The following is a 16,318-nucleotide window of genomic DNA, read 5'->3' as shown; positions in this document are numbered from 1 at the left end:
TTACTGACATCTAGAGTACTCAGTATCTGAAACACACTCTCCTCCTGTACCTCCAGACCTCGTACCAGTCCTATCCCTCTAGCATTAAAACTGACTCCTCTAGGATGAAATACTCCAATAAAGTGTTCATTGAACAATTCCACTATGTCCTCTGCATCAGTCACTCTATTCCCATTTTTATCCCACAATATCATTCTTCCACAGTCATTTCTCCTCCTACTGGCCACATAGCTAAAAAATTCCCTAGGATTTTCTTTGGATCTTAGGGCCAATCTCCTCTCATATTCCAGTTTCGCTTTCCTTACCACACTAGTCACTCTTCTGGCCTGTGTCTTATATTCCTCATGCATCTCTTCACCTGTCTCCTTATATCTCTTCCATAGCCTCTTTTTCACATGCAATTCCTGTTTAATATTGTTTGTCATCCACTTTACTCCAAATTGCGTCCTCTTCTTCACTCGTGGTATACAACTTACCATTGCTGACAACAAATATTCTTTCACAATTTTTCACACACTGGTGATATCCCGGCCTTCCAATTCCTCCCTCCATGAAACTTCCCGAAGTTGACGTCTAAGACTATTATAATCACCTGCCTTATAATTCCACATAAGTTCCCGTCTCTTTGATACTCCTGCATGTCTATTCATTTTCCAAGTCAACACCATATGGTCACTCTCTCCAACTGGTGGGAGAGACGTCAACTCAGTTATTATCAACTCTTCTGATGCTATAACCAAATCCAAAATTTTTGAACCTCTTGTTCCCTCTGTTACATGTTGCATAAGACATTTGTCCCTCAAGAATTCTAGAAATTCCATTCCCCTATTGCTACATGCATCTTCCTCTCTCCAATTTATACTACTGAAGTTAAAATCTCCCATAACAATCATTCTTCTTGCACTTGCCAAACTTAGCTGTCTAAACATCTCCTGGTCTCCATCCTCTGTGCTCCTGGGTCTGTAGCAACACCCCACTAAATATCCTGTCTTGCCTACCTCTACCTCACACCATACGCTCTCAAAATCATTTGTCTCACTTCCTTCCAAATTCTCCACTCTTAGAGGACATAGGTCATCACTTATCATAAGCAGCACCCCACCACCACGCTTTCCCCTCCTATCCTGACGAAAAATGCTATACCCAGCGACTTCTATTCCTGTTGTTATATCCCCTTCTGTCAACCACGTCTCAGTGATCGCAATAATTTTTGGCCAGGCTGATGCTATCTGCGCCACCAATCCTCTCCCTTATTCCGGATACTCCTGGCATTAGTATACAGCATATAAATGCCATTGTTTCTATACCCAGCATTATCCCTTCTAGACTCCACTGGGCTCAGTGTTACCTGACATTGTCTCCCTTCTCCCAAGTATCCATTCCCACAAGAGGCCACCCCTGCTATCATCCTCCCTGGGACACACTGACTCATTCAGAACAGCAATCTCTCCAGATGCCTACGTCCTTCCTCATTCAAATGTAAACAGTCTCTCGCATACAACTCCTCTCTTTCCTCAAATGCACTCCAAGCATCCACATATACCAGTCCTCTCTTGTCACACATTCTCGCTATTATGCCATTCAATATCACCGCTCTTCTGCTCAGCTCATCATTATCATACCTAGGCAACACGCACACTATTTTTCCTCTCTCTGTCTTCTTCCGTACAGTCTCAAGCAAAAATCTCATATCTCTCGCTGCCCGACTTACATTACCACTCAAGTCATTCGTTCCTACCATCACAATCATCTCATCCACCCTTTCACCTCTCTTAATTGCCATAGCCACCCTTTCTATTGTTCCTCCTGGCAAACACTCCTCACGCATCCTATCTTGAACACCACGGATCATTGAGTCGCCATACATTATACCTCTTACCATTCCCTCGCTCCTGTTGTTTCCATTCTCTCCTCTTCTTTCATTCCCATACCTCTCTCTTCTACTGTTTCCATTCTCTCCTCTTCTTTCATTCCCATACCTCTCTCTTCTACTGTTTCCATTCTCTCCTCTTCTAGCACTCCCATACATCTCTCTCATTCCCTCTCTCCTACTGTTTCCATTTTCTCCACTTCTAGCACTTCCATATCCCTCTCTCATTCTGTCTCTCCTACTACTGTTTCCATCCGCTCGTCTTCTAGCATTCCCATACCTCTCTCTCATTCCATCTCTCCTACCGTTTCCATTCTCTCCTCTTCTAGCACTTCCATATCTCTCTCTCATTCCATCTCTCCTACTGTTTCCATCCTCTCGTCTGCTAGCATTCCCATACCTCTCTCTCATTCCCTCTCTTCTAATGTTTCCATTCTCTCCTCTTCTAGCACCCCCATACCTCTCACTCATACTCTCTAAATTCTCTCTCTCTCCTACTCTGATTCGCCTTGCATTTATCTCTTCCATTCTCCTAATCTTATCTTTCATACTTCTGCTCTCATTCACAAGACATTCCACCTCCTCTTTCAACTCATCTATCTCCCTCTGCAGGTCAGTCACTCTTAATCTAAATTCACTCTCCCAAACAAAACCATCTCCTAAACTTCCACAGTCACTCACACCTTCCACACTATCAACTATTATTTTCTCATTCTCTCCTATCATACTACTTGTCTTCCTACGTTCATTCCCTGTTCCTGGAGCAACAAAGTCGGATATCGATATATCTAATGTACTTATTTCCTCCAACTGCCTGCATTTTTCCCACATACGCTCTCCATTCTCTTTAACAAGCCACATATGTAATTCCCGAGATGCATACATGCCGCAAGTACTGCATGCCACAAAGTCCCTTATGATATTGCTAATAATTGAGTTCTTAAATGGCGGAGGACTTGGCGTTACTCCACTTGCGACTGCTGCTGAATCCACCATCATTCCTTACTGCCGAGTAGCGTAATCTTTAATAATTATTCAATTAATAAATAAGAGGAAAAAAAAGTACAAACATCAGAACATTTAAGTACTAAATATAATTAAATAAAATGAAATATAACTAAATACAGTAACTTAGCTTCGTTTTGTCTTCCACCGTTACGCGTTCGATTCCGACGGTACCAAAATATATTATATCGCGACAGCAACTAACTTCCAAAAAAACAACCACTGAAGTACACTCGTATTCAGAGAAACAATTTAGCACTCAAAAACGCAGAAAAACGGGGAAAAAAGCGGACTATTCACCGATTAAAAATCACTTTCTTCTGCACAGCTCTTGATATTATTTAAGGAAGAAAATAGAGTTTCACAAGAGTATGTAGAAGAGAAAATTGTTAGAAGAGCTTTAGCAAAGATTTTAAGAGCATGGAAGTTTTTGGGAAGGCTATTCCACACGCTTATCAATAACACCATATTGTTTCTATCAATATCTCTATCAATAACACCGTATTGTTTAGTCCAGGCATCTTGGAAATTTCTTCCACTTCCTTTCTGTGAAAATTTTAGTTTTTATTAGTGCTAGCTGCCATTGTAAAAGGGTTCACAAATTAAAAAAGAGCACAATTATATACAGCAGTAAGTAAGCAGTAATAATTAATAAGAACTTACAATTACTGGAAATGAATTGTACACCAGCAACTCAAATTACTTAAGTGGCAGACCATGCAAGACTACCACTACTTCTTTCAGCAGGGTTGCCAGATTTATTACCGGTACGATCATAGCAACCTTGTTACATTTTACTCTCTATCATGCTACTAAATAGCAGCTATTTAGTTTTGTTGCGACGGCATCGTAAGTTATTACTATTTGCAGTATTTAATAAAATTTACTGAATTTATTGCAACTATAAAAATATTTTCATTATTTACTCAGATAAATTCAATATTTAATGCTGTGAATTATATTTTTTGTTAAAGTGGTTTCAAATATGTTTAGAACTTGTATTACTCAGTCGAGAGACTTGGAATGCATGCATGAATGAATTTCACACAGAAGTCAAATTAAAACTTTACGTTTATAATATATAAAGCATGTATTTATAAGTTTGTATCGTATAATATTGATAATAATTTTTATGTCTGTGTCATATAATATTGATAATAATTTTTATAAGTTTTTATAATATCAGGACTATGAATAAATTATAATCATTAAGAAAGAAAACATAAACTTAAAACACTCGTTGTTTATATGCTAGTTATAAAATAGAAATAGGCTAAAATATAAAATATAATTCTATAAAATATAAAATATAATTCTTTCAATGAACCAAAACCTACCTTCACCTTAACTGAGAGCGATCTTACACGATTTATTGCAGTTTATTCATCAGAATATCAACATCTTTCAACATCCAAGGTGTGTCACCTGAAACCCTCAAGTGTGTCAGTGCTGACACACGTGTCATAGGTTCGCCATCACTGCACTAGACTCTGTAAATTGCATTGTCTCAACCTTTCCTCATATTCTACATTCCAGAGGTAAGAAACTACCTTAGTTGGCCTCTGGACCCTTTTCAACATCTCTTCATTCTTTTGTAAACCAGGTGACTATATCTGTGCACAGTAGTCCATGCGTGGCCTAATCAAAGCCTTATACAATGGAACAAGAATCTCCCTACTTCTACAAGTCAGTGTCCCCCACATCATTCCCAGATGTCTTTGTGTTGTCCTCACAATTTTGGCAATGTATTCCCAAAATTTCAGATCCTTATCTACTATCCCCCAAGATCTCTTATTTCCTCCACTTCCAACAATATGAGGACAAATTGAAAGAATGCAAATTACAGAACCTAGTTGATAGAAGGAAGAGGGGAGACATAATGGAGACATCGTGGGAGGTCCCACTTTTATATTCAGCGTTTATCATACTTGACATAAATGAGTTCACTATAGTTCACATTGCCTGAGAGTGTTCACCACACTCTCAGGTAATGCATTCCAATCACTTACCACTTTCTATGCAAAAATTCTACTCCTCACCACCATGATCATACCCACCTTATACAGCTTCCAGGAATGGCCTTTCATTCTCCCCTGTCTCCAGATATTATATGAAAAATCTCATCCATGTTAATCTGGTAATTATCCCTTACCAAATTATATTGGATGAGATTTTTCATATAATATCTGGAGATGGGGGGGCGGGAGAATGAAAGGCCATTCCTGGAAGCTGTATAAGGTGGTAAGGTGGGTATGATCATGGTTATGAGGAGTAGATTTTTTGCATGGAGAGTGGTAAGTGATTGGAATGCATTACCTGAGAGTGTGGTGAACACTCTCAGGCAATGTGAACTACACCGAACGCATTTATGTCAAGGTATGATAAACCCTGCATATGAGAGGGGGACCTCCCACGATAAGTCTCTTGACCCCATGGAGTCTGTTTATAATAATAATAATAATACTTCTTGTACCTATTCACTCTCAACCAATTCTGTCAGCCATTTTGCTCATTTGCTATTCTCTAGGCAAAAAATCTAGTTGTACTTTACAAAACTATACTGTTCCTCTCACCAAAAAAAAAAAAAAAAAGAAAAAGAGAATCATATATTCCCATTCACTAATTCCTGAATTCTGCCTTTGCAAACTTTTCTAGTAACTTAACTACTGCTTTTTAAATACTGATTAGACTATAACTATTTTTTTAAGTCTATTGTGAAGCATGCTTTATGCAATGGAACTATTTTATCCTGTTTCCACTCTCTTTGGACATTACCAGAGATGAAACTTCTTAGCCTGTTGACAGGTACTGCAGATCTGAAAATTTCCACATGCATTCTCATAATATACAAGCCAGTGTTCCAGTGAAGCCCATGGTTGTATTTGTATCAAGATTTGGTAATATCCTAAGCATTAAAATTCATCTACTGCTATTCTAACATCAGTTCCTGTCACATGCATTATCTCCACCTGGATGGTATACTGTTTCAAAGGGATCACACAGTAACCCAACTTTTTCAAATCATCTATTGTTCATGTTCTATTTTGTAGCTAACTAACTGTTGTCACCACTAATGATGGCCTGTAATATTCAGGCTGAATTATGTGGCCTTTAATAGTATTACTTATCCCTTGTGTGTTTCATGTTAATTGAATAAACCTCTTATGGCACAAGTATTTCTTTAACAACAATTAATTATCATTCACAGGGAAAAAATAACCAAGAAGACCAGTAAAGTTGGAAAACTATCAGTGCGACAGGGTAAGCTGCAAACAAGGATAGCCTTTTTCAAAAAATGCTGTGATCTCAAGATTATTGCAAACTTTGCAAAGCTGAAGGAATTGATTAAGCTCCCAGGTGCTCATATTTCGATGCAAGCCTATCACTCATCTGCACTGTCAATTAATGAGCTGCTAAACATGAACTAGGCATTAATATATGTCTTATTTCTGATCTAGAATCTCTGTAGCTCAGTCATTATAGACGAAGCCCTTTGGTCGGAAAGACCTGGGTTCTGTCATTGTGAGGTCTTGAGTAAAGATGTCCTCAGAAAGATAGGTTTGGGATTGTATTAGCAGATGTTTTGCAATTTTCCTGCACCTCTTGTCTTCTTTGTTGTATTGCAGTTTGCTTATTTTAGAGTAATGTTTGGCTAGTATATTTGCAATCTGTTTGTTTGTTATTCCTGCATTAACTCCTGAGGAGATTGTGTTTGAAGAGTGAACAGTATCTGGAAATGATTCTAGTAGTAAGACTTATACGTTGGTTAGACATAACTGGTAATTAATTTACGGAATTGACAACGCATATAAAGTAAATTAATTAAAGATAACTTTAATGAATCACTTCTATATTTCGGCAATGTCACATTGCCATCTTCGGGAACATAAAAAAAAAAAAATCCAAAAAATACTAAAACCTGTAAACCACAACCCCCCTCCCCCCCTCCACAATAAAGACTACACCAAGTCTATCACTATCCCCTACATCCAAGGCACCTCTGAAAAAATAACTAATATCCTCAAAAAATATGACCTTACTTCCTGTTACAGACCATATAAAAAGTTGGCATCCCTTATCCGCTCTACCAAAGACCAACCACTTCCCCTAGACCTACCTGGTGTATACCAGGTCCCTTGCAGCTGCAAATTGTCCTACTTTGGCCAAACAGGCAGAACAACAAATATCAGGATTTCAGAACACCAAGACTACATCCGGTTCCACCAGTACAGCCGCTCTGGGCTGGCAGACCATGCCTTAGATACCCACCATAAAATTCGTTGGAAGAAGACAAAAATAATCCATCGCAGCAAGTTTAAATACGAAAGACTATTCAAAGAATCTTCAGCAGCTCTAAAAAACGTTCCTAACCTCAACAAATTTGGGTGCATGAAACTGCCCCAAATTTGGGAGACTTTCATTTTGAGAACTTCAGCCCAACTGCCAAGACTACCAAATTAGCCCGCAAGAGGGCACCATTAGGACTTTAGGAACAAAATTAGTTCTTATTTTCTTCCTCATTTGCTTTGTTAGTTCCTTAGTGCACATACCATATCTTTATGTTCCCGAAGATGGCAATGTGACATTGCCGAAATATAGAAGTGATTCATTAAAGTTATCTTTAATTAATTTACTTTATATGCGTTGTCAATTCCGTAAATTAATTACCAGTTATGTCTAACCAACGTATAAGTCTTACTACTAGAATCATGATCATCCACGGAGATGCGATCGCACGAAAGGCCCGTCAATACGGCAAATTGAGGTTGAAGATATCGAGGCAAATAAATCGTCTGACGTTCCTAAAACGCTGCCGGGATAACAAAGTGATCCCCAACTGTGTCAAATTAAAGCACCGTTTCACTTCCGAGAAAGCTCTACGCATTTACAACCGCACTAGCTTCGCCCTGTTAAGAGAACAAATTACCGCGACGCGCGTTCTCCTTGCCGACGAAAACAAAAACTTACGGGCGCTAGAGGAAGAGCTTTCTAACACACTCGGCCTTGATCTATGGTCGATACTTCATGACATCTCATGCACATCGGCAAGAAAGGAATTCGAAAAAGTACGTAGTCGACACGTGAAAAAATACGAAAACCTGACAAAGACTTCTACTTCTGTACCCAAGCCACCACTCAACACAGTAGTCAACCTCTCGTCGGCAGTTTTAAAGCCTGAAGCACTCACCGCACTTTCACGTGGTCACAATTTCGCCCTAGCTCCAAAAAGGATTCCTGCTGAAGAAATCATGATCCAAATAGAGCGTGGAATTCGCAACCTGCCTAACCACATCGCCAACAACGTGAGACTGGATGTAGTCGGTGTTCTCACGAAATCCAAACCTCCAAAATCCAACTTATCCAAAAACGAATATACAGCCCTACAAGAATTAAGAAACAACAAAAAAATAGTAATCACCAAAGCTGATAAGGGAAGCTCCACTGTGGTACTCAATCAAAAAGACTACAAAGGTAAGCTAAATTCTTTAATACGAGACCGTACTACTTACCTCCCCATTGAATATAATCCGACCAACTCTCAGATCAGAACTATCCACAGACTCCTTAAGGAAGTCACTTCTTGGCCTGTGGAAGTCACCAACAAACTTAAACCTTATAACTCTAGACCCCCCCGATTATATGGACTCCCAAAAATACATAAACAAAATGTGCCATTACGTCCCATAGTGGATGGCATTGATTCCCCCACATATAAATTAGCCAAACATTTAGCCAAAACGCTCACACACTACACTGGCAACACAGCATCAAACATAAAAAACTCGGCCCACTTTAAAGCCAGTATAGAAAACCTCACACTCCAACACACTGACATAATGGTCAGTTTTGACGTCTCCTCCCTATTCACTAATGTCCCACTCAAAGAAACCTTTGAGCTCATCCAAGCCAAGTTTCCTCCCGATATCTCAGCCCTATTTCAGTTCACAATGAACTCAGGCTATTTCGTTTGGCAAGGAAAGTTCTACAAACAGATAGAGGGGACAGCCATGGGTTCACCACTTTCCCCACCCTTGGCCAATTTCTTTATGGAGACATTTGAAGAGAAAGCCTTAAACTCCGCCCCACAAAAACCCACTATTTGGCTTCGTTATGTGGATGATGTGTTTGCTATTTGGCCACATGGCTCAGATACACTCCACTCCTTCCTAACACACTTAAACAACCAACATCCCAGAGTCCAGTTCACCTTAGAAAAAGAGGAAAACAACACCCTCCCCTTCCTAGACACTTTAATCACCCGCCAGCTTGATGGATCTTTGGTTTTCTCTGTTTACAGAAAACCCACCCACACTGGCAGATACATTCACCAGCAATCCCACCACCCCCCCCTCACAACAATATGGGGTGATAAAAACACTATTTAACAGGGCAAAATTAATCTGCTCAGATGACAAGGCCCTGACTATGGAACTAAACCACATCCTCAACACTTTCTTAGCCAATGGCTACAACCCCAAAAAAATCCAAAAAATACTAAAACCTGTAAACCACAACCCCCCTCCCCCCCCTCCACAATAAAGACTACACCAAGTCTATCACTATCCCCTACATCCAAGGCACCTCTGAAAAAATAACTAATATCCTCAAAAAATATGACCTTACTTCCTGTTACAGACCATATAAAAAGTTGGCATCCCTTATCCGCTCTACCAAAGACCAACCACTTCCCCTAGACCTACCTGGTGTATACCAGGTCCCTTGCAGCTGCAAATTGTCCTACTTTGGCCAAACAGGCAGAACAACAAATATCAGGATTTCAGAACACCAAGACTACATCCGGTTCCACCAGTACAGCCGCTCTGGGCTGGCAGACCATGCCTTAGATACCCACCATAAAATTCGTTGGAAGAAGACAAAAATAATCCATCGCAGCAAGTTTAAATACGAAAGACTATTCAAAGAATCTTCAGCAGCTCTAAAAAACGTTCCTAACCTCAACAAATTTGGGTGCATGAAACTGCCCCAAATTTGGGAGACTTTCATTTTGAGAACTTCAGCCCAACTGCCAAGACTACCAAATTAGCCTGCAAGAGGGCACCATTAGGACTTTAGGAACAAAATTAGTTCTTATTTTCTTCCTCATTTGCTTTGTTAGTTCCTTAGTGCACATACCATATCTTTATGTTCCCGAAGATGGCAATGTGACATTGCCGAAATATAGAAGTGATTCATTAAAGTTATCTTTAATTAATTTACTTTATATGCGTTGTCAATTCCGTAAATTAATTACCAGTATCTGGAAATGTTGTGTTATTTAATAATCTGATGATATTCCAGTGGTGTGTGTCTTTTCTTGGATCTAGTTTTTTGCAGAATTCTTCCCACTTTTCTTGTTCACATTTTGAAATTTCATCTTCAATTTTTTCAGTTAATTCTATTAACTTATTTTTGTTTTCTTCTGTATTATTTTATTTTAACTGTTTGTTGATAATATCTCTTTCAGTGATCATATCATTGATATTATGATCTTTCCAAAATGGAATTTATATTTGATGTGTTTGATCTGTAGGAGTATAGCTAGACCTCTGCCAGAATTATCTGGTCTGTCTTTCCTTAGTATTGAATAGCCTTTGATTTGAAGCTTCAGATTTTGATTTAGTTTTGTTTCTTGTAGACATGCAATGTGGATGTTATTTTTGTATAAAATGTTCTTAAGCTCTCCCATCTTTTTCTTGAGTGCCATTGATGTTAAGCTAAAGTTTGTTGAGAGTCCTCATAGCATATTTCTCATCAAGATCCCAGACTGCATCTCTTGACGTGTTGGCTTCACCAGATGCGGTGTTGGATCATCCTTCCATAGTAATAGAACATCCTGTCTTTTGATCCGCCATCTTGTTTTAACGTTGTTCTTATTAAGGTTAATTAATTGTATGTTGATTACTAATCCAAATATAGGGAAATTTCTATTATACTGCGGCATCCTATATTCAGATTAGTCTATGCAAAATAGTGGAATCAAATATTAATTAACTTTAGCAGTCTAATTTTTATATATAGGCCGAATTTGACATCAACATTTAAGGTTCCCGCTAGGTCCGATAATTTTATGAACAGGGCAGTGAAAAAGAATCAAGCTAACAACAAATTGAAATTAATAAAACAAAACATTTAATGCAGGTTTATATAATATAAACATAAGCATACTTTGGATACAAGATAATGCAAAATTAACTCTGTTCAACAACTCATAACATTCACTCAACTCTTGGTATCAAACATTGACTCTTTAAAATCTAATTTCTCCCTAATAAACAAAGATAGTTCTAAGGTTCAATATCACTGAATTTCACAGCAAATATTTTAACAATTGTATTCTCTAATTATCCCTTAGTCAGAAATCACATAGTTCAGTGAAGAGGTAGTTATCACTTTAAGGAGAGAAGACTATTAATCTTCTAGCTTCGGCTAATTTCAGCATAAACACCACAGTTAAAGTTAGGATTTAACAGGAGGAGTTAATTCTTATAACTTCACTCTAAAATGCTATAAAGTACAACTGTTCTTACCGGAATAAATCCTTGTACATATTATTCACTGAGGTACACTTAAAACCTTAGTTAACTATCACACTGCAGCTACACATTTCAAAAGTAATCTTGTTTAAATAAACTTAATCTTTAATCTTAGCACATCACAAATGCAGACACACTTGCACTAGAAAATTCACTTATTCCTCATGTACTACTTTGCAATAGAATCAGCTTTCCACTAATCTTCCTTGAAAGCTCTGGAATTCAACATTAACTTCAGAATTCCATATCAATATTCTGAGTTGTCAATTTACATCCCGATCCTTCGTAATCTAATTACAGCAATTATTTCCTCATCTCTATTGTACTGTTCTGAGAGCCGTTACTGTGCTGAGTGCTCCAACTGTACTCAGTCCCTAGTTCTCCAGTTCTAGTGCAGACTCTGACTGCTGCAGAACGCAGAACGATACTGTTTTGCTGGGTGAAGCATAAATGTTTTTCATATTCCCCTCCATCTGAAAAGGAAAGTTCTTTGGGTGGAGAATTATTGAGCTTTTAAGCTCACCCTGAAAGGGCAGTGAGATTAACTGTGTTCAGCTGAGCATAGATTTGACTTGGGTCTCTTGTATTTGCAGAAATCTGCTTCATTATAGTCTGAAGCTTGCTTGATCAGCGTTTTTGGATGATTAATTGTCTTGATGAAGAACTTTTCAGCTAGGTCATGAAGGAGAGATGTGATGTAGGGAATGTTGACGTCTCTGTGAATTTGGGAGTTTCTGATAAACCACGGAGCATCCAAACTTATTCTCAGACATTTGTTTTGTATTCTCTGCAGCTTTTGAATATTTGTTTTCGAAGTATGACTCTATGCAGGAGATGCGTAAGTTATGACTGGGCGTATTACCATCCTGTATATGAGCAGTTTGTTCTAAGTATCGAATTTACTTTTTCTGTTGATCATGAGGTAGAGCTGCACTATTATTTTGGATGTCTTGGAACTCATGTTTTCTATGTGGTTGGTGAATTGTAGTTTTTTATCCAGAATTACTCCGAGATATTTGACTGTATTCTGTCATGGGATTTTAACATCTAGTAAATGTATATCTTCCTTGATTTGAGGCTTTTTTCTAGTGAACAGTATGGCTGAGCTCTTCTGTGGATTGAATTGAATTCTCCAGTCCATCAGCCATTTTTCCAGTGTGTGAATACTGTTTTGGAGTCTCTTGATAGCTAGTTTGGGGCTGAGAGATCTTGCTAATAATGCAGTGTCATCAGCATATAATGCAGTGATCGTTGAGCTTGGGTTTTGAGTGATATCAGCAATATAGATAGAAAACAGCAAAGGGGCCAAGAGTGAGCCCTGCGGCACTCCTGCCAGAACCTCATCTAGTTGATACAGTTTCATTTATTTTGACTTGTATGTATCTGTCTTTGAGGTAAGAGTGAATTATTTTAACTAGATTAGTAGGCATATTGAATGTGATGAGCTTGTAGAGAAGACCCTGATGCCACACCTTATCAAAAGCCTTTGCAGCATCTAAAAAGACTGCAGCTGTATGAAGGTTCCGGTTGAAGCCTTCGGAGATGTATTTGATCAGCCTGTGGATCTGCTGGATGGTGGAGTGGTTTATTCTGAATCCAAATTACTCATTTGGGATTATATGTAGTTGGTCTGTTTGTGATTGAAGCCTAGTAAGGACTACTTTTTCTGCAATCTTTCCAAGGTTAGACAGAAGACTGATAGGTCTGTAGCTTTCAGGGAGTTGAGGTTTTTTCCCATCTTTTTGATTGGTTTGACATCTGCTATTTTCCATGTTAAAGGGAAATACTGGAGTCTGAGGATGGCCTTAATTATATTGACTAGATGTACAATAGCTTTTCTGGGGAGAAGTTTAATTATTTTGTTTGTAATTCCATCTGAACCTGTAGCTTTATTGTTGTTCAGGTGGGTTATAATGTTTATAACTTCTGTTGGAGAAGTGGGTGTGATAGATTCTAGGTCATCTTTTTGTTGTGTTATTGCCTGCCTAACTCGGCGGTGAATCTTGTAGATGAGATTGATATTCAAATTTTCATATGAAGGGTTGCATTGAGTTTCCAAGCTGTCGACGAGTACCTCTGCCTTTTCCTTGTCAGTATGAGCTATTCCTTTCGTGGTTTGAACTGGGGGTAAAAGTTGTCTTTTAGTGTGGAAGGTTCTCAGAAACTTCCATATGGTGTTGTCTTCTGGGTTTAATTTCGTTAGCTTAGATTCCCATTCTTGGTTTTGATGTTTTTGGAGGGCTTCACGGACTTGTCTGTTTAATTTATTCAAATTTGCTTTATCTTGAGGAGCTCTACCTCTTTCTGGTTTTGCTTTTCAGTCTAATTAAATCCATGATTTCCTTGGGGATCCAACCACTAGTCTGAAAGACTGTAGTTTGGGTAATTGACTTTATTGCATTTTTGATTTGGCTGGTAAAGTTGTTTGCAGCCATTTCTATCTCCTCTTTAGTGTGAATAGTGGGTACTGGGCCAATGTGATCAGGTAGGATTCTGGAGAGTTTGTCCCAAGATATAAAAGAGTGGGGAGGGGAGAATTGTTCTTGTGTACCAAGTTGAAGCAGAATAGGGTTGTGATCGGACGAAAGTTCATTTATTGTTTCCAGCTGATATTGGTATCTGATGTTTTTGAGGACGACTGTCAAGTACATCTGAACTTCCAGTTGAGCTGTGATGGGTGGGCTTTGTGGGTATAGTTACAACAATAGAATGTTGCGTTGAGTAATGGGTTAGAGTTCGACCTTTGTCGTTGATTGTGGAGCTGTGCCAGGCTATATGTTGGCATTAAAGTCACCAGCCATAATGATGGAGTGTGTGAAGCCAAGAATGGAGTCCAAGTCAGATACCAGCAATGGAATGCTGGGTGGATTATATACAGCATAGATTTTGATATTGCCAGCATTGTTGGTATTAACTTCAATGCCTGTTATCTCTTGGTTTGGGGATTGGTCAGAACATTGTGGCTTAGGTAGTTTTTAATGTATATAGTTGTTCCTCCTCCGCTGCTGGTGAATCTATCTGTTTTGTACATAGGAGAGTTCCGTAATTTGGGGTTATTAGCTGGCCTCAGATGTGTTTCATTTACCAGTATTATGTCAGGATTATGCCTGTGAGAGAACTCTTGTAGTTCTAGAATTTTGTTATTGAGTCCGTTGGCATTCCATGCAGTGATTGATCATGAGAGAGAGAGAGTTGGGATGGAATTTTCTTTTATTCATTGTTGAGGGCTGTCAGAATCGAGTGGGTACCTTGTAGGAATCTTTTCATGGAGGATGGCAAAGGATTCATCATACTGAATTCTTGTAACATGGTAGCTAGTGAGGCAGTTAGTACTGATGTTAGATTTGAGCCTATATGGTCATGGGGAGTAGCCTTTGTTAGTGCTGCCTCTGCATAAGTTTTAGGCATTTGTTTCCTTTCTTGAGTTGTCGGGCTGGAGATAGTTTGGACTGGGGTGTGACTAGCATGGCTGTCTTGAGCATCGCTGTAATGTGTTGTAAGGGTAGTTTTTCCTAACCCTCAGTTATTTGGGTGTGTAATGCATCCCTTGTAGTTTGCTGGGTCAGGTGCTCCACATTTAGCTGGAGTGGATCTTGGTTTTGTACACATGACGCTCACCACATTTTAAACACCTGTAATTTGCCTTGCAAAGTTTTTGGGCATGGCCAAACCTTTGGTACCTATGGCACTGCCCAGCTGTCGACTTCTTCCTTAGTGGTCCAGTAGAAATTCTGAGGCCACATATCGTTGTTAGTTCATAAATCTCTTTCTGTGTCTTATCAATTTCTACGAGTATCAGTGGCATTGGCCGTTTATCCTCCCTGAGCATCCTGCTCACTTTCACTGGTGTTAGGCTCTGACTCATAAGATCAGTGGTAATTTCTTCACAGGTGACACCCTCAGTTGCTCCTGGAAGCACCACCTTGAGATTCCTCTCACTTGGTAAAGCAAATGTGTGATATGGAAAACTCTTGTTATCCATTAATCTTGTCAGCTGTCTGTAGTCAGTGACTGAGGCTGGCTGGATTTTGACTCCTTCATCTTGATTATTAGCCCAGGAATATGCGATTTTGTGTTCCCTAAGGGCTGTTGTCCATTTGTCCTTTTCCCTTAGTATTACTGGTGGAACCTTTTCGGTGTTCCTTGGGACGTCTAATGTTGGTATGTCTTCATCCATCTGGTCTTCTATGGTTCTTCTTCTTTTGTTAGAGTGCTCCCTTTGAGAGATGTTTTGACAGGGGGATTTTGGTGACAGAGCAGCAATGAGATCCTCTTGTGAGATCTCATTCTCCTCCTCCTCTCCACCCTGATCATTAGAGTGAATATATTCTTTTATAAATCCTGGCCAGTCAGATTCTAATTTGCTTATTATGAGTTTGAGTACCTCTAGAGACTGCTCCTTGTTAAGGATCTTGATCTGATCTTTGATGTTGTCCATGTCAAATTGGCGATTTCCTGCTAGCAGAAATTGGTTAATAGCAGTATAATAATCCCTGCCAGCAAAGTATCCTGTAGACCTAGATGGACCACTAGCAATGTATAATCCCACAGGGCTTGAAGTCTGCCAGCAAATGTCCTGTAGACTGAGTTGGTCTACTAGCAAATTCTTCTTAGAACCTACTAATTGGGGAAAAGGAGTATCACTATTTTACTTTGCTACAGTTTAGAAACCTACCTCCCTCTAAAACCTCAATACCACCACTGGTCCTCATTGCGGGTGGGGCCTGCCGGCCATTTGACCTCTTGCACATTTCGTGCAGAGGGGGAGACAGTAGGAATCACACTGTGTTAACACCAGTGCAATGTGAGATTACTGAGAAACTTTGTAAGCAATGTAATAATGCTCAGTCCAAAGTAACACGTCCATTCTCTGACCATTCCTCTGACTGCTGACTCTCGCTTTCCTTTT

The 16,318-nt window shown here is 39.2% G+C and overlaps 1 protein-coding gene across 5 annotated transcripts in view; it reads left to right on the top strand.

Annotated features, from left to right (window-relative positions):
• Positions 1–16,318, top strand: part of LOC150103577 (uncharacterized) — an 88,926-nt gene that overhangs the window by 16,441 nt on the left and 56,167 nt on the right. The window contains exon 1 of one of the 5 annotated variants that reach the window (XM_090398295.1): positions 7,346–8,347. The exons of 2 other annotated variants lie outside the window; for them this stretch is intronic. In XM_090398295.1, coding sequence (XP_090254421.1) covers positions 7,549–8,347 — 799 coding nt within the window. In that variant the 5' untranslated portion in view covers positions 7,346–7,548. Of the gene's footprint in view, positions 1–7,345; positions 8,348–16,318 lie in introns of those variants that run through there. 2 more of the 5 variants (XM_090398294.1, XM_090398296.1) reach the window with 2 other exon arrangements.

The sequence above is a fragment of the Typopeltis vanoorti genome, chromosome 9, assembly GCF_054136105.1.
Source record: "Typopeltis vanoorti isolate ZY-2024b chromosome 9, IOZ_Tvanoo_1.0, whole genome shotgun sequence".
Classification (NCBI taxonomy): Eukaryota; Metazoa; Arthropoda; class Arachnida; order Uropygi; family Thelyphonidae; genus Typopeltis; species Typopeltis vanoorti.
Note: the sequence above shows the minus strand (reverse complement) of the source record. Positions and strands in the feature narration are given on the sequence as shown.